Source organism: Betta splendens, chromosome 1 (assembly GCF_900634795.4).
Source record: "Betta splendens chromosome 1, fBetSpl5.4, whole genome shotgun sequence".
In the NCBI taxonomy this organism is placed as follows: domain Eukaryota; kingdom Metazoa; phylum Chordata; class Actinopteri; order Anabantiformes; family Osphronemidae; genus Betta; species Betta splendens.
This window is the reverse complement of record NC_040881.3, coordinates 12,238,441-12,264,763: the sequence shown is the minus strand read 5'-3', so window position 1 is coordinate 12,264,763 and position 26,323 is coordinate 12,238,441. Positions and strand designations below refer to the sequence as shown.

General features: G+C 46.7%; 1 protein-coding gene across 7 annotated transcripts in view; it reads right to left on the bottom strand.

Annotated features, from left to right (window-relative positions):
- The window catches only part of add3a (adducin 3 (gamma) a), a 54,215-nt gene extending 28,247 nt beyond the window's left edge, over positions 1-25,968 (bottom strand). Inside the window, exon 1 of one of the 7 annotated variants that reach the window (XM_029147473.3) lies at positions 25,808-25,968. Coding sequence is in view for 4 of the 7 variants with exons in the window: in XM_029147502.3 (XP_029003335.2) it covers positions 21,534-21,573 (40 nt within the window). In the remaining 3 variants the exon portion in view is untranslated. Of the gene's footprint in view, positions 1-11,304; positions 11,466-21,533; positions 22,442-25,807 lie in introns of those variants that run through there. The other 6 variants (XM_029147502.3, XM_029147511.3, XM_041073706.2 and 3 more) reach the window with 6 other exon arrangements.
- Between the last annotated feature and the right edge of the window lie 355 nt (positions 25,969-26,323).

Here is a 26,323-nt window from a genome sequence, read left to right as displayed (position 1 = left end):
GTGACATAAACACACAGGAATGTGCACATGTTTTGATCTTATATAGTTTGTTAAAGGGTTTTACAGCCATGTCACAAAGAGCAACAACATGGTGCACTTAAACTATAGACCCGCCTGTGTAACAGTCTGGCTCTGTTTAGTCAGATGATGCTATTGTCAGGTATGATGGTTTTAAACCTTTGAACAGAGTGGCCCAAGGCAATTACTGCTGGTAATGACAGAGCTGCAGACGCACAACAGAACAACAAACCAATGCCGAGCGTTGCAGTTGCTAACTGCTACCTCATGTCCTCAGTCGGGCACAGACTAAACAGCATAGCACTTTGAGCTGCTCCATGGCTACACGACACAATACAGTTTTACAAGAGAGCCGCGTCCTGAATTAGCTCTGGAGTGATTTACATCTACTTTCCCTCAATGGTCGCCTGAAGGAGGCTAAGAAAACCGTCTGGCTTGTTTTAGGTCGACTCAAATGTTTTCCTTTTCAATTACACCATGATGGTTACTACAAACTAAAGGCCTTCACAGAAGGTTTTAGTAGTCCTGTTTAGGATTCCCATCACACACCTGAGACCGGTCTGAGCTCCACAGTCACTGTCCCCTGGAGGACAATGAGTGTTGACTGCACACGCTTAGGCAATAGGCGGCAAAAATTATTGCGTTAAGACTTAAAATTCATATGGCTCAAACATCAAATTGTCGCAAACATGTCGAAAAAAAAAGAGCTTTACATACTGTAAAGCAAAAGATCTACTGTTGTTTGACAACAGAGCCCGTGCAGAGGGAAGCTGTAAAATAAAAACCCGAGAGACTTCAGCTACAATCATCTGCATAGTGGAGGACAGGAATATGCTGTTTTCCTGGATTTGAGCAGCTAATTGAGTGTTAGCTGAGCACTGAAACTAGATATTTTCTATTGGAATGGTGTTTTATCCTGAATAATTCCATAGGTGGGATGCATTAAAATCGGATCCTCTTGCTCTTCGTTAGTATCACAGTAAAATTTCAGGATATCGATTCATCAGTACGACGCCGTGTGTGCACCAGGTGAGCGTGGGTGTGGGAACCGATACTGTGGGCAAATAAGTCATTTAGCGTTTACCTTGCTGAGTTCCAGCACAGTCCCTGACTACCAGCTGATAACAATGGTTAGAAAGCAGAACTAGCAGCACTGAATGCAGCAGCAATGATCCAGCATCTCTAACACTGAGGCAAACTTGTGATTATACTCTTGTTTACTGTGACTATCTATCCCCAGAAGACCACAGTCACATGGCAGATCAGTAATAAAGTCCTCAATAACTCAGTACATTTATGCTTTAGGGGGGATCTGCCTTCATGAAACCTTTGAGCAATGAAGCAGAAGTGCTCGTCTAAGACAATGCGGCTCTCATTCCCACATGGAAAAGATTTCTAAGCACGACTCTGCTCTCAGTTAAATTAAAGGCACGTCAAACGTTGGGCTGCGTTCCACGTTCCTCACACTCTCCCAGATTAGCGGCTGAGGAACGCCAAGTGTTTCAACCTGGGCGATAAGGTGTTGTGCAATGGCATAAAACATTGAAAGAGCGGCACAGGCGCAGTAAAGTTCATCGCCAGTTCACAAACTCTTCCCCTCCAGTCTAGTACAGCATAAACGCCGATATGACCCCAATTCGACAGGCTTTGTGCCTGTTGTCGAGAGTCTGGGCAAAGGAATCCAGTGACTGGTCTGTGGTCGAGCAACACTGAGTGGGCGGCGGCCAGAGAGCTGGTGACTGATCATTACACAACCAGAGGAAGCAGACACTGTGGATACGTCGAGCTCTGTGTCTGGATGAGGTCACCGTGCTGGAAGCCCAACGCAGGACAGTCACACACTGTCTGAGTTCCTATAGCAACTCCAAACAAACAGTCCATACATGTGGCGACCTGACCCCAGACGAGGAAACGGGAAGAAACCGAATGAAACGCACATCAAAATGATATACGGGGTGGGAGTGGGGGCGGGTTGTGCAGCGTTTGGGGACCTGCCTGCTCTTCACACACTCGTCACCTCATGCAAGTGTTTACCTGTACGCTCAACCGCTGAACCATAATCTCAGCCACGAGTCCAGAAGTTCAGCTACAGTTCTAAAAAAGGACTTCTCCAGAACTCTGTTGCGTGACTCATTTTGGCAGATTGAATTTCACAAGAAGGCCGTGGAGTTGTGAAAGAGTCTCAGCCCACCAGTATCCCATGAACCTTGCATGTCGTATGTCAGAGCCTCGACACACGACAACCAAAGAGGCCTTTAAATCCACCGTAGAGAACCTCCCGACAACAGTCGCCTTTTGTGGCTCAGTCAAGGTTAAAGACGCCCACATCCAGACATTAAAGACACGCTGGCATTTGGGCTTTTGTGGGCGATAGAAGCCTTTGACCACTTTGACTTTTGGCATTTACCCCTTTGTGGAGCCCATCCTGCACCGGAGCATGGTGAGCAAAAAGGGAAATGGATGAATGGAAACCTAGACCATCGTTGTCCCCTGAAATGTTTCTACTTTTATACTTCATCTCAGACGGTGCCATTGAACAAGACGATCAAATCAAAAAAGATCAAATGAATGCAGCCGTTTAGATGAGTTCTTGTTTCATGTGAAAGGCAATCACAGCACGACTCTACGACAAAAAGGACAGGAAGCAGCAGAGCTCTTCTCTTTGGCTCATCTGACTGCTCAATGACACACTGTCAGAACTCCGGGAAAGACCGAGTGCGTGTGTGTGTGTTCCTGCGTGTTTCCGGCTCTGTCAGACTCGGGCCTCAGGGATCCATCACAGAAAGTAACGTGTCAGTAGGCGATGCCCCGGACTTACTCGAGGTCAGGCATCTGTGTGGTGGTCACCTTGTGGAGGTTTCACTCACTGACCTCATCATGTTTGTCATGGGAAATCATCTCTATCTCATTCTCGGATACTTTCTTTTCGGTGCTTCGCCATCTTTTTCTCCATGTCAGTCAGTAACACGTGCACATGTGCGCGTGAAGGAAGGACAAGCTTCCTGTCAGGATGCGGGTCCAGCGGGGCGACAGTGGCTCACAGCCAGGACTCGACTCTCCTCTGGAACCAAGTGAGTGCATGAGTAACGGTCCCGACGCCGATTGCCCCGCAACCGAGTGTGAATACTTTATTAAGCAGCAACCATTTGTTGACAGAGTGTAGTGGCACTTTATTCATTAGCTCAAGTGGAGGTTCAGTGTGATTTACAGTAGATAAAGGCAAACGATCAGCATCTCTGAGCCACAACGACACACATTTATTGTAGCAAAGAACCCGAGTTTGCGTGGAGCTTACACAAGTGAAGACGGACCATACAGCACATTTCTCTGTACTGGGGTAAAGCTTACAGTGGCGTTGATTAAAGGAGAGACCTGCAGGCTAACGGAACTACAGCTAGTCACTGTGCGTCTGCATCAACTCGGACTGCCTCAGCTCCCTCGTCTGGGATTTCACATAATATAATCGCAAAGTGGGCACGACGGATCTATTCAGCTCATTAAAATGGGTTCAAATGCAATCTCAGAGTTGTCCACTCCTGGGTTGAATGGAATGCAGCTGACCCAAGGTACTAATGTCACTTTTACAGATACGCCACATAAGCATTTAAATTAGCATCACATGCATGTAAACCGACACTCGGACCCACGTCGAGGGACACGGCGTTCTGGGAGGGAATATTCAGGCAGGGGGGAAATGCAGGTTCTCGCTTTACACCTCAATTAGCCACCGATTTGTCAGTGAGTCAGGTAAGAGCCAGGATCACCCTCAGGGTCCACATTGCAATGTCAGCTTCAATTAGAAATGATCAAACACAGGGAGGAAAGAAGGAAGAAAAAGAGAAATAGAGATGGAAGTGACCTCACTGAAGACCTGGTGCTGCAATATCTGTCTCCCAGTGTACAAAAAGGGGAGTATCAGCAGACAGGCAGATACATTTCTCAGCTGTGCACAGTAACACTGCAGATATGGACAGAGGAATTCAATGACTCCCAACGCTCTCTTCGACCTCACATGCAGACAAGCACCATCCTCACCCCTCAACCCCCGTCTCTCCTGTGTCCCCTACAATCGCCCCGTCCATTAGCATCCATATTAAATGAAGCAGCACAAAGAGTAAGTGGTGACTGGAAGTTTGTCTAACGCTCAGGATGGAAAAATGTCACTAACCCAGCAAAAAGTAAAAAAAAGGCCCGAGTCCATTTACAAGGAGCCTGATGAAACACACAGACGTTTGTCTTCCTCACACAGCAGCGTATTATTATTACAGTATCGCTTCCCCCTGGGTAACACTCCAGTATGCCTTTCAAGTCTTCCTTCTGTTTAAGCGCTCACACGAAAACGCCCACCGTCACTGCAGGCCTGGTCTTTAAAGGCCATTATGAAAGGATCTTTCCATATTTAAAACCCAGGTCCAGGCAGATTTATGGCTTGATGGTGACAAAGCAAAGCAGGAGCGCGCGTCGCACGCGGAGGAACCGGCTCGTCACAGAAAAGGAGGCGTCGTCCGAGGCAGCGCTGGATGGATTTAACAGAGGACGCTGAGGTGGGCGGAATGACTGATCCAGGACCAGCGGCGGGACGTGATGTGGGTGGTTTTGCATTATGATGAGCTCTTGGTGAATAGCAGCTGTGCCTCAGGAGGTGGACGAGTTGTCAGGTTTAGAATAAAAATGATATCACCTCTTGTCTTTTAGGTTGTGTTTGTCACAGTGTAACCGAAGGCAGTATGAGGCCATCAGGACTCTGTGTATAAAGACGTTGCTGTTGTATCGCTGCCTTCCTCCCTCTCTCGCCTCCAGCCTTTGTGAATCCATCCGTCTCTAATCCTCTTCCTGTACGGCTCACTGAAACCTCAGCATTCATTTGTGTGACTTTTTGTTGAGCGTCCCGTAAAGGTTGCCCCGTCTGCCTCCCTCCTCTCCCCATTCATCCTTCCACCCCCGCCACCCACTTCCGCTCCTTCAGCATCCATCGGTCCCTCCATTGATCCCCCTCTACTTCACTCACTTCTCCGCTCTCTCCTCATCTGTCTGTCATCCCGATCGTCCGCCATCGGCCCGTTCTTCTCGCTCACACTTGGCCCCGTATCCACTGTCCTGGCAGCTCTCCACCCTCACAGCCCGGGCGGAAAAATAAACAAGCGTCCACATGTTCCCAAGGAATTTTAATGACTTCCATAACCCTGGGGTCTTTAGCTGATGGTGGACTCTGGACGAGTCATTTCGGCAGCATTGATGACGAACATGGGGAGCGTGAGCCAAGAGTCGAAGCACTGAGAGACCAGAGATTTCCTCAGCAGGAAGAAACAAACACATATCCCTGCTTTTTTGTATGAACATAAAAGTGCTTGTTAGGGCTGTGACCTCCACCAATAATGACACCTTGAGTGCCTCCTTTAGTTTGCTTGGACCAACCCTATCAGCCATGTGTAGAGGTGTCGTCAGATTGATGGATTAGATAAGCTGCTCAGTCCTTAGCGGAGCCACTGAGCTAAACTGGCCAGACGTCTATGCTCAGTCAGGACACTGCACGTCCTGGTAGCTCTGTGGTTTAAAGCGATTCCTTACATTCGGGTTCTTCTGTTGCTCTATTTGCTGAAGCAGCTGGGGGGTGAGAAAACCCCAACCAAACACCAAGAGTCCAGGGGGAGAACTCTCCTATGTGTTAATGGGCCCATGAGGCTCAGGGTTGACTTGCAGGAAACCAGGGGTTAATGGAGCCGCTTGCTCCGGGCCACGGCAAGGCAATACATCTGTGGAATTACCCCTGTCAGACTAATTGACAATCTGTTGTTGAGGCTGAAGAAAAACAAAATTGCTAGAACAAGACCGAGAAAACAAAACAACCGTAACTATGGTAACTCCAGATCATGTGATGTGATTTGGGTTATTCATCACATTTCTCTTCACCTTCATTAGCGTCACATTACGAAATCAGTCAACGTGCTTCGTTACAGAAGTGAAAGTGGTGGGGAAAACCCAGCCCACTGGCTGCACCACTGTTTACACTTCTGATCTTCTCTGTTATGTTATTCTTTCCCTCTAAACTTGGGACCAGCTGTGGAGGAAATGACAATATAAGGGGAAAACAACAGAGATTAATAACATCTCCTCCCACTGACCCACACCCCCTGCTTTCTCGCTTCATGCACCCCACACTGATCTTACTTTCTGCCCAGACTCTCACCACCCAGACGTTTAACTGTTTCATTAGGCTTAACACCCTTGACCCACAAAAGCGATATGTTACTCTGACTCAGTAAGGAAGCTCATGTATTTTGCATTTCTCCTTTCCCTGTTGGGACTCCACCCCAAGTCATGCTTGAGAAATCTGGCCTGCGTTCTCCACCTTCAAGCCCACAGTGATCAGAAGGTTTTAGGGTGTGGACCCACAGAATTTCCCCAAAAATTCTGAAATGAGGGCATTTTACTTGTGTGAATGTAATTTGTGGGAGATATACTGTTCTATAATGTGCTGTATGTGAGAGTTGTGGATCCCTTGGGGCTGAGCTATAAAAGTCTTCAATCAAAAGTCTTATGCTTTTATGTTTTCTTGTAGTCCTTCACAATTTCCTGCCGTCCCTGCTGTTGGATGAGTAAAGCTTATGCATCTAATCTATCAATCTATCTAATTAAAATGATTCAGTTTGACCACTTACAAAAGACAAGAATCTTTAACGGTAAATGTGACCACAAAGGTGAACACAAGGTCATGTCTATCTCTGATTTGAGCTGTTCAACAAATGGCAGAACTCAAAGAGGGCGGAAACCAACACAACAGAATCAAGGACGTTAGCTGTGGCGAGATGACAGCTGATGTGGATTAAAGTCTATAAAACTCTTATTTTTATTGCAAGTTTCCACTGAATGGTTGTGAAACTACTAAACACAGTTTATGCTTTAGTAACTAGGTTTGGTCATCGCCAAACATCAAACTACAGCTGGTTCCCCATCCTGATGCAATTCCCTTGATGGGAGGTGTGGGACGTCCCTCCTCACTGAGCTCTACTCGCAAGACTCTGGATGGATAGAAATCCCATCCTGGCTTCATAAATTAGTTCCAGGTTTTAGTCGGGGAGAAGCGGAGGAAAGAAATCACAGAAGGAAAAAAGAAAGTGGGAGATTTACAGGGACATTTGGAAAGCTGTGTCCCTCACCACCAAAGTCAATATTTACCATTGCGCTGAAAGATAAAGTCATTGTTTGCAGGCTTTAACAACAAAGCTTTGTGGGGCTTTGTAGTGAAAATAGGGGATATTCTCGGTTTGTACGTGTCCGTTTGGTATTGTTCTTACTTACGAAGCGACAGGTCCGATATAAGTTTAGCAGCATTCTCAACCTGCCCATGTTTCCTTTGCACAGAGCAGGTATAACACATCTGGATGGGTCCAGAGTAAGACATTAAGAGGTTTTACCTGCAATTGCACAAGTTAACTGGGCATTAACCACTGTAATAAAAAGCAGCCGTAAACATTTCTAACTATTTCTTCCCAAAGCCAAACAAAGGCTTGGCGCTGGTGCGTCAAGCTTTCACAGGCTTCACTAACAACAATCACAGTCAGACACCAGTTTTACATAAACAAACCCACCACATGCCCCCTTTAAACAGCTGATCTGGGTTAGGCCATATGATAACCCTGTGACCCAGCACCAGTCCGCTATCAGTGCCACACACACCAACGATAACAAAGAGGGGACTGAACAGAAGCTGAACTTATCAGATACAAACAACATTTTGCAATTTGCAGACAAAGAAATGTTTTGACATCGCAGGTCAAGGATGGTACCGCAGCAGGTCTCACCACCAAGTTCAGCTCGTTACATGCACTGTTCTAGCATCATCCAGTTGTAGATCTGTTGTCTATTTGTTAAATGTGTTTACTGATTAAGTCATGTACAACTCTGTAAAAAAGTCTCTTTATAGAAGCAAGCGACTGATCTCCAAAAACGTCCTCGTTCAGTCTGTCCACACAGTCTGTTTAATATGGTTACTTTCATTTGCACTTTGATCGCAAGAAAGTATAAAATGTGAAACTACTGTAAACTACTAGTTGCACATTAACAGTTTATTGAGCACTGGTTTAGCATGGACACGGATTCTCCTATTCTTGTACTCAGAACGGTGAGAAGGTTTTAGAGCGAGGAATGAAACCTATCAGACAGATTGAGCAAAGTGTTCCCATGAACCCTGAACTGGTGTTTACTGTCTATAAAAACCTCAAAGCCAACAGAGCTGGAGGCTGCATGGCTCTGACCACAGCAGGCCCAGGCCTCACAGTGGCATTTAGCCTTTCAGCTCATCCAGTCATCTGCACGAACAGATACAGTAAACAGATTCTGTGCTGGAGGGAGACTTCACACACGAACCGGGCACTATCTGCAGGAGGAGGCCTGATTCTCATCAAGTCGAATGCAGAGCAACAGTTCCTCTTTTCAGAGGTTCTTCCAGGAACCTGATTAGGTAGCATGACTGTAACACGATTAAACCATCTGTGGGAGAGAACAACAATGACTCAATCAGCCTGTGTCAACAAGTCTCCGATTTAAATTGAAGTCAAAAGGAAATTGGAGATCAGTTTGCTTTAACCATGGTACATAACATCTTTAAAGGCCTTAGTGGCGGCAGAACAAAATAATCCTGACTGATTCTGTTTTTTTCCCTAAGATGTTCTCCCACCTGATTACGTCGAGCTTGTGTCAGTGTGAGTGCACCTGCGTTCAAGCTGAAAAATGAAGCTCGGCTGTGGGAAGAAACCCAAACACAACAGGTCTGACGGTGAGCTGGAGCTCATGTTCAACCTGACCCAAACCACAATCATCAGGTCCAGAGCTTCTATTAGCCACCTTGGTGAGAAAATGATCAAGATGACGTTAAATGCAAATGTTACAAATACTGAGAGTAAATACTACTACATACATAAATTCGCACACTACATGTCACCAATGACACGCAGACTGTGGCTGGAGGACAACTTCTTAACAGCTAAATTAAAAGCAGCTGAGTGAAACAGCTGGAAACCATGCTGCATGACATAATCTGACGGAGACCAGCCAAGATATTACACACACACACACACACACACACACACACACACGCACGCACGCACGCACGCACACACGCGAGAGAGACAGCTCCATTACATAAACCTGTGATTTACTACATAAGTTATAAAGAGTAACACCCATTTCTTGGACCACAAGACTCCCCCTTCCTGTCTTTTCATTTTTTTAGATTCAATTATTTACTCACACACACACACACACACACACACACACACACACACACACACACACACACACACACACACACACACACACACACACACACACACACACACACACACACACACACACACACACACACACACACACACACACACACACACACACACACACACACACACACACACCATTCCTGCTAAAGTGGAAACATAAGGAGAGGAACTGTAGAGGTGCTCGGGTCGCTGAGGTTGATTGAGACAAAAGAGACAGTACTTCACCTCCACAGACGCAGCGTGGACGGAACTAACCTCTGCTGGTTAGTTTTAAGTTCTCATCCAAGCACATGTCCAAGGTTTAAGTGCTGCGAGTCACATGAACCGCAGAGAAATCTATCTTTATTTGCTACAAACGTAAATCTTAAATGCTTAAGCCCAGAGCAGGCGTGTGGTGTCGAAGGCAGACAGAAACAGCAGAGCTTCAGGCTGGGAAATCAAGGCCAGCACAACTGCAAATCATTCGGCCTGAGGCAGCAATATTTTCTTCAAGGGCCCAGCAGACAAAGTCATTGCGGAAACAATAAGAAAAGCCCAGCGTCTGTTACGAGGATGCGGTTTTATTGCAGCTCTGTGAGAGAACTCTGGGCAAATGTTTGATTAGACGTTTCAGGATTCGTTTGTGGGCCAAGGCCATTACCACGGCAACGGGCGCCATGGAAGCAGCATGAGTACGCATGTTACAATGACCCTGTGCATACAGAGCTGAGCACTTCAGTTAAAGCTGCACAGCAGGCGGCAAGGAACACGGTCCTAATATAATTAATAATAATTAGTGGTGAGGTTTTCAGAAGCGTATTACCCAACATTTGTTGTAGTAGCTTAGTATTAAACTGCTCATTCAAAGTCTAAACATAACAGTTGTTACTTTTACATATTAGTGAAACCAAAGAAATTCAAAAAATGTTAAAGTTAGTGACTTCAAAAAGCAGCAACTTTAGAGTCTGTGTCACTGATGTGACCAGCAGACTTCATAATCAGCAATAAGATGATGAACCTGAAGGCATCGCTAGGACTCTACTTCAGCTGCACTCGTTGGAAGGAGATTAACAGAGAGTTGTGGACGTTGAAGCGATCGGTAGAAACTTTTTTCCGCCTCAAAGAAAACTGCATTCACATCAAACCTCCTTCAGTCTCTGATCCAACCTAACAGGCAACAAACACTGCCACAAACCTGCCGCCCTCAAACTAACAGGAGAGGAGTTCTGTGGTTCTGTGTGTGATCTTGTCCTGAGGGATGAAATAAAAAAGGAAAGCGAGTGGCTGTGCTTAATAATGCTGAGGCCCGGAACACCTCCAGCTACATGAACAATGATTCCAGCCACCGCAAGATGCAAATTCAGAGGGAGCTAACAGGTAGGAGCAGCACAAACCACAGCCAGTTATCTAGCAATTCATCAAAAGGGAGGGTTTCACAGGAAGAAAGCAACAGTCAGAAATAGAAGGAAGCTGCTTCTAATGGCTCCTCATCGTGGCTCAGTCAATAGTAAGCAGACACCTATGGCAAGGACTGGACCGCTCCACCTTCCCCTCTGGGGGAAAGCAGAGCAACAGGACAATGAGGAGCAAGGAGACATTTTAGAAGAGGTCGCCTTCTTCTTCTCATTGAGGCCCAGATGTGAAACCCCAGCCCCCGATGCAAGCTGCAGCTGAGCTCACCCCCTGCCACCGACCCTTGAAAGCCATCGGAGGCCTATTCACGGCTACCGGCTCTATTCTTCTCCGCCGTAAAAGGACCCTTGATGTGAAAGGAGGGAAGAAGGCTGCAGTTATTCCACTTAACATGAAGCAGCCAAAGCAGAAAATCCTCCAGTCTTCAAAGTTTTCACATGCACACGGAACTTTTGTGCCCACGATCTCGGCGTAAGTCGAAACCCAATCAGAACAATCCGGGGCAACGCGAGTAGAGGGCAGTGAGACAGTGGAGGACACTGCAGCCATTATATGCCCTCACTGAGGCACAAAACCAGGCAACAATCAGACGGTCCCGCAAAGAAACTGCAGAGCAAACCTGCTGCACCTCCAATCGGAGCCAAAACCGCAGTCGGAGCCGTCCGTCCGCCGGGGTCCACCTGCACTGCAGCAAGTCGTCAGCCTCCACCTAAAACAGCCGCTGCCCCCCCTCCATCACGCTCCTCCTACGGCGTGGCCTCTGTCCTCACCGCAGCAGGAGCTGCCGGCCTTTATCTGCTCCCGAGCGGAGATAGAAAACTACTTATCTGCTGCGGAGGACTCGGCGGCATGCAGGGAGTGGGAGGGGGGGTGGATTCAGAGGGTGGGGAGGGGTAAATGCACACACGGAGCAGAGGGATGACGGGGTACAAAAAAAACCAACCTTCTAATTCTTCCTAAACTGGGAAGGTTTAGAGTTTTCCCATTCTAGAGATTATCTTCCCTAATCGCCACCACCGTCGCTACGGGCTGAACCTTTAATTTAAATCTCTCCCCTTCGCTCTACTATTGTTGCAAACGTTCCAAAGTACTTAACAGAGGACAAGAATGCCACAGTGCCTTTCAACAGTGTCTGTCGAGAGCCCTTTCTTACTTTCCCCTCCACTCCAGAGTTTCTCCCACCCCATTACTTCTCCAACAAACACGCAGCACTCTCCCCTGATAGCAGCTTAACAACCTCTTCATGTGTGGAATCTCCTCCACACAAAAGAGTGTTTAGTGGAGCCAAACAAAGACGCAGGGAGGAGCCGGGATTTCAAAAATGTGGAGTCCGCATTGAGCATTGAGTTGCTGAATTTATGCTGTCATTTACTAACCTGGCAGTTCAGTCTGTTGGAATCATCAAAATCTAAACAACCACCGACTGCATCTTTGGAAACATGATGTATATGTTACCATAATTCTGGCGCGGGACAGATTGGCACCGCACAAAAATTACCCAGTCTCCCTCCATCCATGCTGCTAATAATACTTTTTGCTATAAGCGTGTGTGCTTTCACTTTAGCCCAACAAAGCCAGTGCGGCACAATAAAAGACTTTTATGGACATCATTGCATTAATGCGTTTTCAACAGGGAGAGGCCTCAGATCTCTAGGAACCGCTCAGAAGAATTACAAAGGGCATCAGCTGCCACATAACTTTCCTTGTGTGCAATTTATGGTTACTCAAAGTGACAAACGAAGCTTGAATTAATTGTTAATGTCTGTTTCCTTGAAAATTCTGGGATTATTGCTGACTAGCAAATTCAGCGAGGCCCACGGCAAGAATACATGTTAGTGTCCAAACACGTCAAGCAGCTGAGCCTGAATCCATCAGAATCAATAACTGGAGCCAAGAGAGTGGGATTATGGGGAGAGACGCTCCAGCCTGGCTTCTGTTTACAACTGTCTGTCTCTAAGGAGAAGAGATTCCCTGCTTTCTCTGCTCGTCTGCGGTTGAAAGGTGAACTAGAACGCGGGACACGGTCACTGTTAACCTGCATTGCACACCTGCAGAGACCTCACTGGGCCTCACGCATCACTTATTCAACGGGATATCAACTCTGGCTCTCCCTGTCGGCGAACGCCTGGCTCGGACCAGACCGGGTCCCTGCCGGTCCGCGGCTGAAGCCGAATGACTAACACATCGATGGGGAGGCACGTGCTCAGCGTTCATGAGCCAGATGTAACGTGCTGCGATATTCCCTTTGAGAGAGGAAGACGGAGCGGTGCAGATGGAATATGCACATTACACGAGGCAAAGCTGTGTCCTCAGATGAGGACACTGGGAGGAGAATGAAGACAGTGTTGAGGTAAATAATAATCGCAGACACAGTGGTTCTGACTTTGAAAGATCTTACAACACAAAATGAACTGTTCTACTAAAACAGTGCGACTACAAGCAGATGATGTTTATCGAACTCCTCTGGTTTCATATTTCATAGCAGTTGAGTTTGTTGAATGAATAATTTATGCACAGGCCAAATGCTGGACATATTTGCTGATAATTAAAGCCGACAATTTGTCCTCCAGCACTCGGGCACTCGGGCTTATTAATCACCCACGTTTAGTTTTCCCCTGTTTATTTATGAATCCAGTGGCCTCGTGCCCTGGGGCCCATTCTGCTCACAGTGAGGGGCGTGGAGGCTCGGGGGGGGGGGGGGGGGGTCTAAATGCTGCATGTTGACGGTAATAACATGTGACGGAGACAAACATGGCGCTGCAGCTAATGGGCCTGCGTCCCACACCGGGTCAGGAGGAGCCCGTTAGGGTCAAGAAGCATGTAGAGACCTGGACTTTTTACTGGGTCCTGTTTACATCACTTGGAGTGGGTTTTAGAAAGAACATAAACGTCATCTTCACACAACAGGCCGTGAAAATGGGAGAATTCGGCCTAATGTTGCGGATCGGCCCGGGGGGAGCAGTTAAGCCACGGGGTGAATGTGAGACAGTTGCTGGGCCGTGAGGAGCGCTCGCTGACAGGAGGCCGGGGCTCGGAGTCCACTCGCCTCCAGCGGAGGCGGCGGACGAGAGATCCAGACAAACACGGCTCGCTGCCAAGCGCCGTTACTCAGCCCACTCCACGGCGCGTTTCCACCGCTGGCTGCCAAACGCAGAAATGATGAGGTTAGATTAAAAGCAACTCTCCAGCAGAGCAAACTAAATTAATTTGGGATGGTCGAGAGAGAGAGAGAGAGAGAGCACGAGTGGCTCCACTGGGAATATTAAGGCTTAATGGTGTTGGTCAGTACCATGTGAAAGTTGTGGTTTTAGATGAACCATCCAAGTAAAAAAAATAAACAAAAAGAAAATCAAACACAACAGGGTGAAGTAGAACTAGTGCACATTCAGCGCAGCTATATAATGACACAGCAGAAATTAAGTCAAACTTCAACTGGGCCACAGTGTTTGCCTTTCCCTGTGTGGGACATTAGAGTCGAGAACAAAATCCATATTTAGGACGATTACAATCATTCTTTCCTTGCATTCTAGAGACTGACCAGATCGCTGTCAGGTCATGTCAGCCTCCAGCTGCAGAGGCCTGAGCTGTAACACTCCTCCCTCCTCGTCCTCCCTTTAAAGCAAGTCCATTTTCTCTTTTAATGTCAGGAGGAGCCTCTAATGAATCAGCCTATTGAGAAAAGCAGATCTGTGCACAGGCTTTGACACTGCCAAAGTGTGTGTGTGTGTGTGTGTGTGTGTGTGTGTGTGTGTGTGTGTGTGTGTGTGTGTGTGTGTGTGTGTGTGTGTGTGTGTGTGTGTTGCGGTCAGTTTCCCAGCCTGTCGAGACACAAAGCTGTCATTTGTGGCCTCTGACAGCTCCAAAAGCGCCACAGGCCACCGGAGCTGAGTGGACGTCTGAGCGCCTTCGGCTGCACACGTACCGCTGCTCCACTCACCGTTTATTATTACACCTGTACGAGCCGATCCGACTGCTGCGCCCCAGCGAGCAGGTGTCCGTGTTGAAACGAAGTGGCCACTAGCGTCCAGTATGTCTTCATTTGTGTGTGGGCCTTTGAATATGTGCTCAGACTGCACACGCCCATTCTACTGGTTTGTGCGTAACGAGTGCAAACCATGTGACGCAAAACACACAAACTAACCCACAAGCCGATGGCAGACAATCAGAGAGCTGTAAAACACATGAGCGCTGCAACACGACCAGAGCTGCTCTATCTGAACTGCACATGAATGCGCACAATTCAAACTCCTTTGGCTGCTGATGGATGACTCACAGGACAGACAGATGTTATTTATCAAGTGAACACCCATTATAGTTTAAAACAGTTGCTAACAACACAGTGGTGTGTGTGTGTGTGTGTGTGTGTGTGTGTGTGTGTGTGTGTGTGTCTCAACGCTTGGAAAGACCTGTTTTGGTTAATCATTAGTATGCACAGTCAAACTGTGTGTGTGTGTGTGTGTGTGTGTGTGTGTGTGTGTGTGTGTGTGTGTGTGTGTGTGTGTGTGTGTGTGTGTGTGTGTGTGTGTTCTACAGATAAAGTTTGTTTCTTTGTATCGACTGAGTCAATCAAACATTTTAAAACAAAACAAATCTCACCATTGACTCTGGGAACTGCTTTACTTAAAATAAATAATGTAGAATTTCTCAATACAATCTACCACGCAGGTAAATAGCATGCTCAGCCTCTGTTGTGCTGGAGGGCTAAGTTGGAATGTCATTATACTACATTATACTATGTTAGACGACATTTAATGATTTACACCAATTTAAGAGCTACACACATTTATCACAGCGAACTGTGGTTGTTCCTGTAAACCCGTAAAGACGATCACACATGCAGAGGATTCTGCTTCTACATGAAGCACAAAGTAGGAGAAAGTCCTCTGAACAGGTAGAAACCGCACAGCCAACGATAATCAAGAACAAATATTTTAATGGTTTTGATCCCTGATGAATACAGAGGCAATTATGCGGAGAGCTGGCATGTGCGGTTTGCACCGACGCAGATAAGAGCAGCCGAGATGCCGTCCAGATGAGTGGAGAGGAGCCGGTGCCAAGCTGAGCCGCTGTCTCGGGTCAGAGCCCATCAGCAGCACCAGGCAATAGATACGCAGACATGTGAAGACGGCAGCACGGAGGTCTGAAGAGCTGCCAGCTCAGACTGTGGCATGTGGGGATTCTGGAAAAGCGATCCGCCGGCCACTTGATCGATTTAATGAGTCCAGGAGACGCATGGTTGCTTCAAAATAAAAGCAGAGGACGCATAGAAAGCAGATGGTAACGGGAATAAAGGTTTAATTTTAGCTCCCTACGTCTAATAAAGGGTTTAATGTGTGTTGTGGTTCTCAGCTTGTCTGGACAACCTTCAGCCTGATCCTATGGTGCCGTTTCACTTTCACTCTTACTCACAAACTTGAGTCATGGCACTAATAGTCAGGGAGAGAGTGACAGAAGGAAAAAGAAGGATTTGCAGATCATTTAGTAGCTAGTAAATACGTTTGAACTCAGGTAAAACACAGTAAACACAGCAAAGCATAACGCAAATAAAACTTCAGTGCATCATATTCAGTGCACAACAACCCGAATCACCAAGCACAAAACCCCATTAAGGGATTACACCGACAGATGTTAATCCACTTTCTATTGTGCAGTAATTTCTAAATGGAATAACAGCAGCTCAGTCAGAATATGGAGACTGTGAACAGCAACTGCTTCAAAGGCGTCAAGTGAGGAGGGCAGAAAAAACAAGGTTTAAACCAAAAGTTAGAAAGTCAGAGGAAACAACTCCTACAGCTGCTACTACATGTACATGTGCAGTCTACTGCTCTGCACGGAAGAAGGAGAAGGACACGCATGCAGCTAAATGTCTCTATCAGCTCCGACGCCATTCGAAAACGGATCTAAATACATGCGGCTCTCAGCAGCTAAATCTGTGGGAACACAAACAATCTGTGTGGAGGCAGAGGTCCGACGCATAGCTGTGCTCCAAGGTATCAGACGGTACGAGACACGTCGGCGAGCGGGGCAGCGTTTCTGCCTCTGACCCCACGGGCCCCGGACCTGAGAGACTAAATCCAGCCGACGGACAAAGTGGGAGAGGAAGATAAGATGAGGAGACGAGACACGGCAGGCAGAAACACGGGACCAGGACCAGATAATGTTGTTCCTGTCTTGTTTCTAACATGGGACAAAGCTCCCATTAAAAAGGTCAAGATCCCTATTGGCCTATTGAAGAAATTAAGCACAATACACAATAATAACACATCTGAATTTACGTTTTTCTCATTGAATTTTTATGCAAAAAGCCAACCATTCTAAAATGTTGCGACATAAACCCGAACAGCCTTGAATGAAAGAAAAACTGCCACAGACACACAGGATTCCTCTAAAACACAGCTGACATCATTCAGTGTGATTAAATTATCAATGATCAAAATAGTTATAATAGTTAAATAGCACTGTTTATTTTTTTTACCTGCACAGCCGAGTGCAGCAACAGCTATTAAACAGTGGAATCCTGCAGGGCTGCGCTCGCCCCCCGCGGAGCTGGCACAGCCGGCTTCACACGGGCCCAATGACGGCCCGGAGATGTGGGAATGCGCCGCCGGAGGTGTTGAGGGGGACTTTTGTGAAACCACAGTGACCGTCAGGATGTCGTGCACAGGCGCTTTGACGTGAATCGCCTCCAACCGGCAGTTCATCAGCCGCAGTGTTGACTCATTGTGGTCGCGGTGCTTAAATCTGTCACAGGCCCATTATCATGGAGAGTTGATAAGACCTAATAGGCCAAACAGTATTTAGAGTGACTGTTATTGGTTGTCAAGCAAGGCTGCGGTCGGACTTCCTGACCACAAGTAGGCAACAAAACATGAACCAATTAATTTCCAAAATAAAATCACACACACCAAAGCTCCCTGACTATTACTCTACTATTCACCTCCTGTTTCCCTGAGAAAACCAAAAGGCAACAGACTCAACTTTCCACTTTCCATTTGAGACAACACACACCAATATAAAAAGTCACATTTTTGAAACATATCTTTTCCCTCAGCTTTATTGGATATGGAATATTATTTATGCTTTTTTTACATTTGAAAGAAATTGAATCTAGCTCTGGTTTCCTTTTGCAGGAAATGTTCAACCGTTCTTCCTCGGTCAGGAATCATTTGATTGGAGACTTTGCAGGGACAAACCACACAAAGTAGCATTTGCTTTCATTGCGCTTCGTTATTAGCGTAATCATCTGCTCTGTGTCACAGCGATTCCCAGCGACAGCGCGCAGCAGGCGGCCTCTGCCACCGATACCATCTATGTCATCTGCACAAACACCAACCACGTCAACAACAGGAAGCGCCGCTCGCCGTGGAAGACAACACGGGACGCCCGTATCTTATGAGGTGTGTTGTCATGTTATTGTCGGCTACTGGAAACTTTTGGACTAGCCTAGAATAATGCACGAAAATACAAGTGCTTATTCCATGAGCAATGGAAAGAGCAATATAGTTTGGTCACACTCATTCAGGACTAGGTCTAACTCATGACGATAATCTCTCACCATGTTTACTGAAGTGTAGCACACCCCCCTGGTAGTATTTAAGAATAAAGGCTCAGGTTCCTCCATATTTTCTATGCTGAGATGTTATCATTTATCTCAGGGGACTGATTGCCATGTGCTCACAGACTACAACGACTGCTTCTGTTTTTTTCTAAACCGGCTCCAGCAACGGCTGGGCTGCGATGGGGCGGAGCTAAACGACAGGTACGTCCAATCACTGCAGCTCAGGTGATTCGTCAGATTGTAATGCATTCTGGGTGTTGTAGGATATGACTACTTTCAGCCACATTACTTCCGTCTTCCCTGTTTTCTCTGGACATAAACCATCAATGTTAAATGTTGTTTTTGCTGATGAAATGTAAAATATTTATAACACAACTTGCTTTTCAGCGGTGAAGTATCGCCTCACCTACAGTCAGGACATGATCGGAGCAGCGACTGGAGCAGCTAGTCTACAGTCAGGTCCGCTGGGAGCTGCGCTTGATACACTAATCATTTTAAATCTAGGCCACATGCAGAGAGACAAGGAAAACAACACCGTTACATAAGAACCATTTCTGCTGACCTCAGCAATTTGTTGGTTGTGGCTGTCATGTCAGTCAGCCTGACCCCCGCGGCCTCATTAGAGACAAGTCCAAGTTATTTCTGAATAATTACTGCTTTAGGCACATTGGAGCAGGTGAAGCCCTGTTCAGCTCATACAAAGCCCGTCAGAGCCTTTAGTTGTGGCCTCTACAGGGCTGCTTTTTTAAGAGCGGACGAGATGAGAGTCGACTTTGCTCACCGTCTTGTTCGTTTTGCCTCAGTTACACAATCACGCCACAGTCTCATTAATCTGATTCCGTCAGATGGCTTTAGGGAGACGCCCCGAGAGCCACAGTGTCCAGTGTGTTCAGGCCGTCTCCCATGGCCTGCTGGTTGGAGGCACACGGGGCCACTGCAGCTGCCGTCCAGACAGTTTTTACATTTGAGGATAACAGAATGAGATGAGCAATAGGATCGAGGGCAAGGAAAAGCGAAGAGGAGCGTTCAAAGTGCAAACTGAGAAGCAGGACCTTTATCGCTCCGGTTTGGTATAAGGCATATATCATAAATTTTAATGTCACCAACAAATGAGCCAGTGGTCTTAAGGAAACATCAGCAGTGAACAGTCAGCACTTTGTTCAAGTGACTGACTTAGCATTAATGTGGAATGCAGGGATAAATGAAGATCTCCTGCATTTCTTTACATTCAAATACAAGCAGACCATTAAAGCCATCCCATGTTAATTGCTGTCTCCTGCTGCTCCTTCCCTGGCGTCGATCTTTGTTCGGTGCTGGCAGTCGGCCACGCTCTACAAAGCCGTTCTGAAGAGATCACCCACACAGCTGTATTAACAGGAAGCCAGGCTCGCTGAAGACGGAGTTCAGGCACAGTGCAAAACACAACGAGCCCGGATGACGTCCCATTAAACACTTGTTTTTATTAATAACAACATGAAAATTTGATAGGCTAATCCCACCAAGAAAACACTGGTTGTTGTCGGAGGTCAGAGGTCAGGCTCCACCGCACATCAGCACCTCTAGATACACATTCAGATGATCGCTATGAAAATCTTTGCTGAAGATAAGCCTCTAGAATAATGTGTCAGAATAAGTTCTCCTGCCAAGTTCCCGCTTCACTTTAGCAAAAAGGAGATTATTACTGGATGCAATATTTATTTATAATAGCCAAGCAGCTCTCCATCTAATTACTAGCACAGAAAAAGAAAGTTTTGATCACACTCGACGCTGGAGTTAAGTCCAGTGTAGATGCATTAATAATTAAATACCATGTTTAAACACAAATAGAAGGAGCTCCTTAAGGAATAACACAAGCTTCTTTGTAACAGACATGCTGGTTTGCTGGCATGCCTTCACACTTACTTACATTTAATTCCTGGAGATATTTTACACAACCCTAAACCAGCAACCGGTCCCTGAGGTGAGGGTTCCAGGTTGACACGCTACACGCACCTATTTGTCATTCTTGTCCCAACTGTCCCATCCCACAGGGGCATAAAACTGTTCAAACTGATGACATCACCTCCAGGGCGGCACCTGATCCAAAACATGGACGATATCGCTCATCCGCGCTGTAAACGATCGCTCGCCTGCGTCATCGGCCCATAAAGGGCCCACAAACCAGTTATGTGGGAATATCACATGGCGCTGTGCTACATTCTGTTTGTTTAACTCCAAGCGTCAGAGCAAATCCACTGATTTCCTCTGCCGAGGTAGAGGAAACACGGCCTCTTTACATGTTTTCCATCCTGCAACAAGAGGACAAGGCATGCGATAGGTCACCACACACATCTGATAGAGTATCTGTCCCTGGCTCTGACCAGATACATCCTCAATGGAAAGTCTGAGCAGTGTGTGTGTGTGTGTGTGTCATCCACCAGTGGAGTTAAATGACCAGGCGAAATGTGGATTTCTTGTGTCTATACTGAGATTGATGTTGGAAAACCCTTTTTAAAAAAAAAAAAAACAATTCAAAGATTCTATTTTCATATCTATAATATCAAGTTACTGATATTTGCCTATTTTACCGACAGTTAGCAGTGGGGACACAATCGACTTACTACAGGATTCAGAATGACTGTCAAAAGTAAAAAGTAAAAGGAACAAAGCCACTGCAGCTCAGATTCCACAACCTCAATGAGGTGAAACTCATCCTATTGGAACACAGTCACATGTGCATGTTTGCATTCCTGGAAGCCACACATCGTATTCACAGCATCTTTTATACCGTTGTTCTCATGGTGCTGAATGCGTTTAGGGTGGGTCGCTCCTTCAACACTAGGCTTGTGTTGCCATCTGAACGCACAGGATGTAATGCAACATTGCTCCTTAAGCAAGTGAAACTTGTAACCGCCAAGAAAAGCTGGGTGTGACAGGACACAGTGTGCCGTCCAACAATCGGCTCATCTGTGTCGCCTCGGCCTCGCGGGTGCTTCTTTACAATGAAACGCTTTACGGGAAGATAAACAGGGCCGGAGCTGCTGCAACACTACACCTGCGTATGCAGCTATGAACGCTGCACAGTCGTGATGATCCTAAAAAGCGCATCAGGATCACTGTTGGTTATTACTGCACAATCACATTTTCAACGCATCAAAGAAACTAGATTTGTATTTACACATTTCAATGTCTCGACAAGGACATAAAAACACTGACGGGACAAAGTGAACAGAACGCAACATGCGACACTAATGACGTGTCATTAACAACAGCTCTGAGGGACGCCACGCTGTTCCTGCAGAGACACTGACCTGGATACATGTGTGGAGGTGAGGTCACAGCTGTGGGCATCACTGCAAAGAAGAGGAGCTTGTAACTGGCTCTGAGGTTAAACAGTGCAGAGTTTCACCATAATCACAATACGCGTCAGATTAATTACACAGCACAACACAGGATTCTATATGCACTTGAAAACAGGTCATGATTGAGGGCAGCTCTGACAAACAGAGTCAAACAGAGCATAATGACTTCACCTCTTCCAACAGGTACAGCTGAGGTGTCTGTATTAGCAAATGTAGCTGAGTAAACACATATAAAGCAGCCACTGCCAACATTTATCTGTCAGTAAAACTGCAGCCGTGTAAACGTCAGCACGCTTTAGTTCCAAGTCACGTCTTATGACCGGCCACCGTGACTAAGGACAACAAATCAGTGTCGGGTGCTGACACAGCTTCCACTTCTCCAGCTGATGGGGATGGAAACGAGCACGCCGACGCCATGCTCCGGCAGCCAGCTCAGCCCAGCTCTGCAAACAGCAGCAGATCATGAAAACCATCTAATTAAACAACGCGTGAACGTCCTTTTAGCATTTCTCCCTGTTTAACAGGTAATAAAAACAACATCAGCTGACGAATGCCGTCCCCAGTGGCTGATCGCTGCACTGAGACACTGGGTTAAATCAGGCGATCTGGTGACCTGGAAGATTTCTAATTTAATCTACATACTAATGCCCACCCTCCAGGAAACAAAGACGGGGCCCCTCCTACTTCAACAAAGCAGCGGCTGCGTACCCACACTCATTACCAGTAAACCGCAAATCTCTGCTCACGCCGGCCAAGTTCACCGGAACGTGTTCCTGTGTAAACAGTATGATGAACTGTCGCTGAGGACAGGTTTGTTAGAATCACAGCCTCTGATTAAAGCCCTGTAAGAACAACAAACAGGAGAGAAGCGCTTTAAGGAATAACCATTAAATCTTTGAATTACTGTCCTTTGCCGTCATGAATCCAAATCTCGTTACCACTGTGGAGCTGCGATCGTGAAACTGATCCAAGCCTCTATCACAGGCGCGTTCCCGTCCAAGTCTGTTACATCACACGCAGACGCTGCGTCTCGCTGGTTCATACCACCAGGGCACTAAGGGATTCTGCTGCACTTTGCAGCGACGCATTCATGAGGCTGAGTGTGCAAGGCTGCCATCAAGGGCTGCTGCGAAGAATCGAAAGCATAAATCACACGCTGGGTGGTGCAACCTTCCTACATGATTCCATGTGTTCCGTCGTCAGGAAAACGGCCAATTAAATTAATGACAATACAGAAAACAAATTTCGACTGGTAGTGTAATCTTAAGCAGATGATTGTATTTCATGAGATGACAGAGCTGTTGATTCAGATCTGCCCAAGTTCACAAACCCACTGGCTAACGACAGCGCATTCAGCCTCATAACTCATGAGCTCGCAAAGTGATTGAAAGCCTAGATTAAAATTGTCTGCTGAGGCCGACGGTCTGCTCTGTCTGAAAAGCCACGACCACGACCGGCTGACCCTCACTGACACAGTTTGGAGGGGCGATGACCACGGTGATCAAAAGGAGCGCTGTCTGCCTCAAAAGCTCATTTCGCCACAAACTTGGCACCTCTCCTCCTCCCGTGGCAGGAGGCTGACCTCGTTGCCACGGTTACTTCACTCCAATATCTGCGAAAAAATTCTTCTCAGCGCATGGGAAGAGCCATGCTGAGGCGGTGCCAGGAGGCTGCCCTCTCACACACACACACAGAGAAGCCTGTGTAAACACACACACACACACACACACACACACACACACACACACACACACCCTAATGCAAAACAGACACACATGCAAACACATTCAGAGTGATGGCACGGATGCACGTTGGTGGACAGAAGTCAGCTGTTCTCTGCAGCAATTCATCCACCCACACGTGTATAATAAGGTTATTCTAACCCCACCCCGCTGGGACGTCCGCCCCTCCAAACAAACTGTGGAATCCAAACACTTAGCCCACACGCGTTAGATCAGACGGGATGCACGACAGCATGAAACGAGAGGAGTCGGAGCATTTAACAAATTGTGCTGCATCATCTTAGTCAGACGTTAAACTGCTCCGGTGGAAGAATCAAAAGCCAAATAACAAAGATTAGAAAATGTGAAAACATTTCAATAATGCATCCAGTCATAATGACTGGATGCCAATCCTTTAAAAAGATACTAATGTGACTCTCCATCAGCTGTTTTTAGGCAACTCAGCTAAAGGAAAGGTGGTGTCTGACAAATCCTGATGCAGACAGGACCTTTCAATGTCAGTCAGAGTGATGTCAGACTTCTCATCCATCAATCAGCTGGAAGGTGAACAGTGTAACAGGTAGGAGGGGAAAAAAGTTACATTATAAATTGACTTAGCACAAGGAGCACCACCCGTCCAGCTCCAAAGGCCTCATCCCTCTCTGTCCCAGCCCTGAGCTACAGGCGGAACGCGCCAAACAAATGACAGATGAAGTCAAAACCCAGAGGGAGTCAAAAAAATGCAACATAATAAAACGAAGCCTGCTTATGCGCAAAACACACACATCATCCAACAAAGAAAAACACTGGAGTCCAAGTCTCCAATTTGCCGTGTGCAGAGAGTGGAGCCACATGTTTTTGATAAGTCCTCTAGCAGAGCCTGGTGAGGTAATGATGAAGTCATCTCTGTCCTCTGGACAGGTTCAAATTCACTGGCCCGTGTGCACTCTGAGCTGCCACACACACACACACACACACACACACACACACACACACACACACACACACACACACACACACACACACACACACACACACACACACACACACACACACACACACACACACACACACACACACACAGTTGTAGGTGATAAGACTGGATAACGAATCAGCAGGCAGCAGCTCTTCTTCTCGCATGACGATCAGCAAGCTCCTCTTCTGGGCACAAAACAATCCAGCTGATATAGTCTGCTTTGATTTCGCTCCTGATGCTCAGTGAATGTTTGCCCAAAACATTCCCAAGCAATCCGGTGTTACTACGGTCACGCCTCATCAAGAGCCTCTGCAGACTCGACCCACTCAAGCCCTCAGCCGCTGTTATTAGACTCACTCAATCTAAGAGGCCGTCAGTTGTCCGGTGTCTCCACATGGGCCTAAAGTGATTCAGGCTCAACGTTGGCAGTAAAACTTCATGACAGTGAAGCATTTGTCTCCGTTTGAGTTGGAGACTGGCTTTAAATGAAGTGTGTGAGAGAGCGGAGCTTGGTGCTTTAAACGCAATCAGTCAGTTAAAGAGCAGAGACTGCTCTTTAAAACTCGATCAACCTGTAATGAGTGTTTAGTAGCGGCGAAGGGCTGAGATTACGGAGAGCAGCAGCTTCCTATGAGAAAGGTGTCTCTTCCTCACAGACAGCAGGAGCCTAAACCCTCCGTGTCTGGCCTCCTTACAGACGCAAGCAAGTGCAATATTTATGAGAACGTAGAAAACACTTTAGGGAGAAAGTGGAGGAGACACGAGGTGGACCCAAACATACGAATGAGGTATTTTTACATGTGGGACAGATTTGGAATTTCACATTTCAGTTACACGAACTGAACGCCAATTTAGCCGTTGCACAGTCCCAATGTGTTGGAGGCCAGTGCAGGTGAAGATAAACAAAGAGGGGAGAAAGAAAAACGGAGACGCGTTACACGCAGAGAAATACCCAGAGGTGGTGGGAGGGAGAAAGGGAAGAGGGACCTGCACAAGCCTACGGCCAGACGAGAGGAATCAGGAAAGGAAAAAAATGAAAAGACTGAAAAATAAGAGGACTGAGAGCGCGACATGTGCCTTACAAAAATAATAGGATCTCCCACTCTGGCGTCTCATAGTGGTGGCGTCACAGAACCACACGTTTACTTTTTTATTTTATTATTATAATAATAAAATAAAAATGAATTATAAAAAATGTACAGTAAATATAGACAATAAATGTACCTGCATTTCACGTGTCGTGGTGAATAAATGAAAACTCATTACAGGAGATTTTACACTGTAAGTGAATAAATCACTAAGCCAAAATATGATTGATTTTAGATTTCAGCAAAGATTCTTTGAATTAGATTAATTAAAACACACGCGCCGCTGCTGTTTCATAACAGGACTCGGCATCAGTGTTGCTGCTGAAAGTAAACAATGCGTGGCTCTGTTCAATGCCCCGCACAGCTCTGCGTGATCACATGCTGCTGCACTAAACGCCTTCATAAAAAGCACTAGGAGCCACAGAAGCGTCGGTTTACCTGCTGGGAGAAGGTCCTGGCTCAGTGGATGATACGCACGCAGAACTCGAACTCGTTTGAATCCGGTGGTTCCGTTCAAACACGAGGCGCTCGCTCACTTTCGCCGACGTCCAAGCGGTGTGATGACGTCAGGCCGCTCCCCGCGGACGGCGCGGGATCCACGCATGTTGTGGAGATCTAGTGTGCCGGCTGCGACGGAAGCGCTCGCCCACAATGTGGCAGGAAGTACACACTCATCCACTGAAAGCGACGCATTATTTCGCAAAACCCTCGCTCGGAAGCCCACGTGACCCAGACGACAGCTGATCGTGTTTTATTCATGGTTGTCCCAGTTTAGACATGGCCTTTCTGATGTCTGCTTTAACACAGTCACCTGGTCGTATTTGATTTTAATCGAACCAAAACGACACAAACTACACAATGTCGAATAACCTCTTGCATGGTGATTGTAGCGGTCCCTTTCCGCTCAGTCATGTAAAGCCCCATGTGTAAATATACATTTTAGAGTTGTAAATA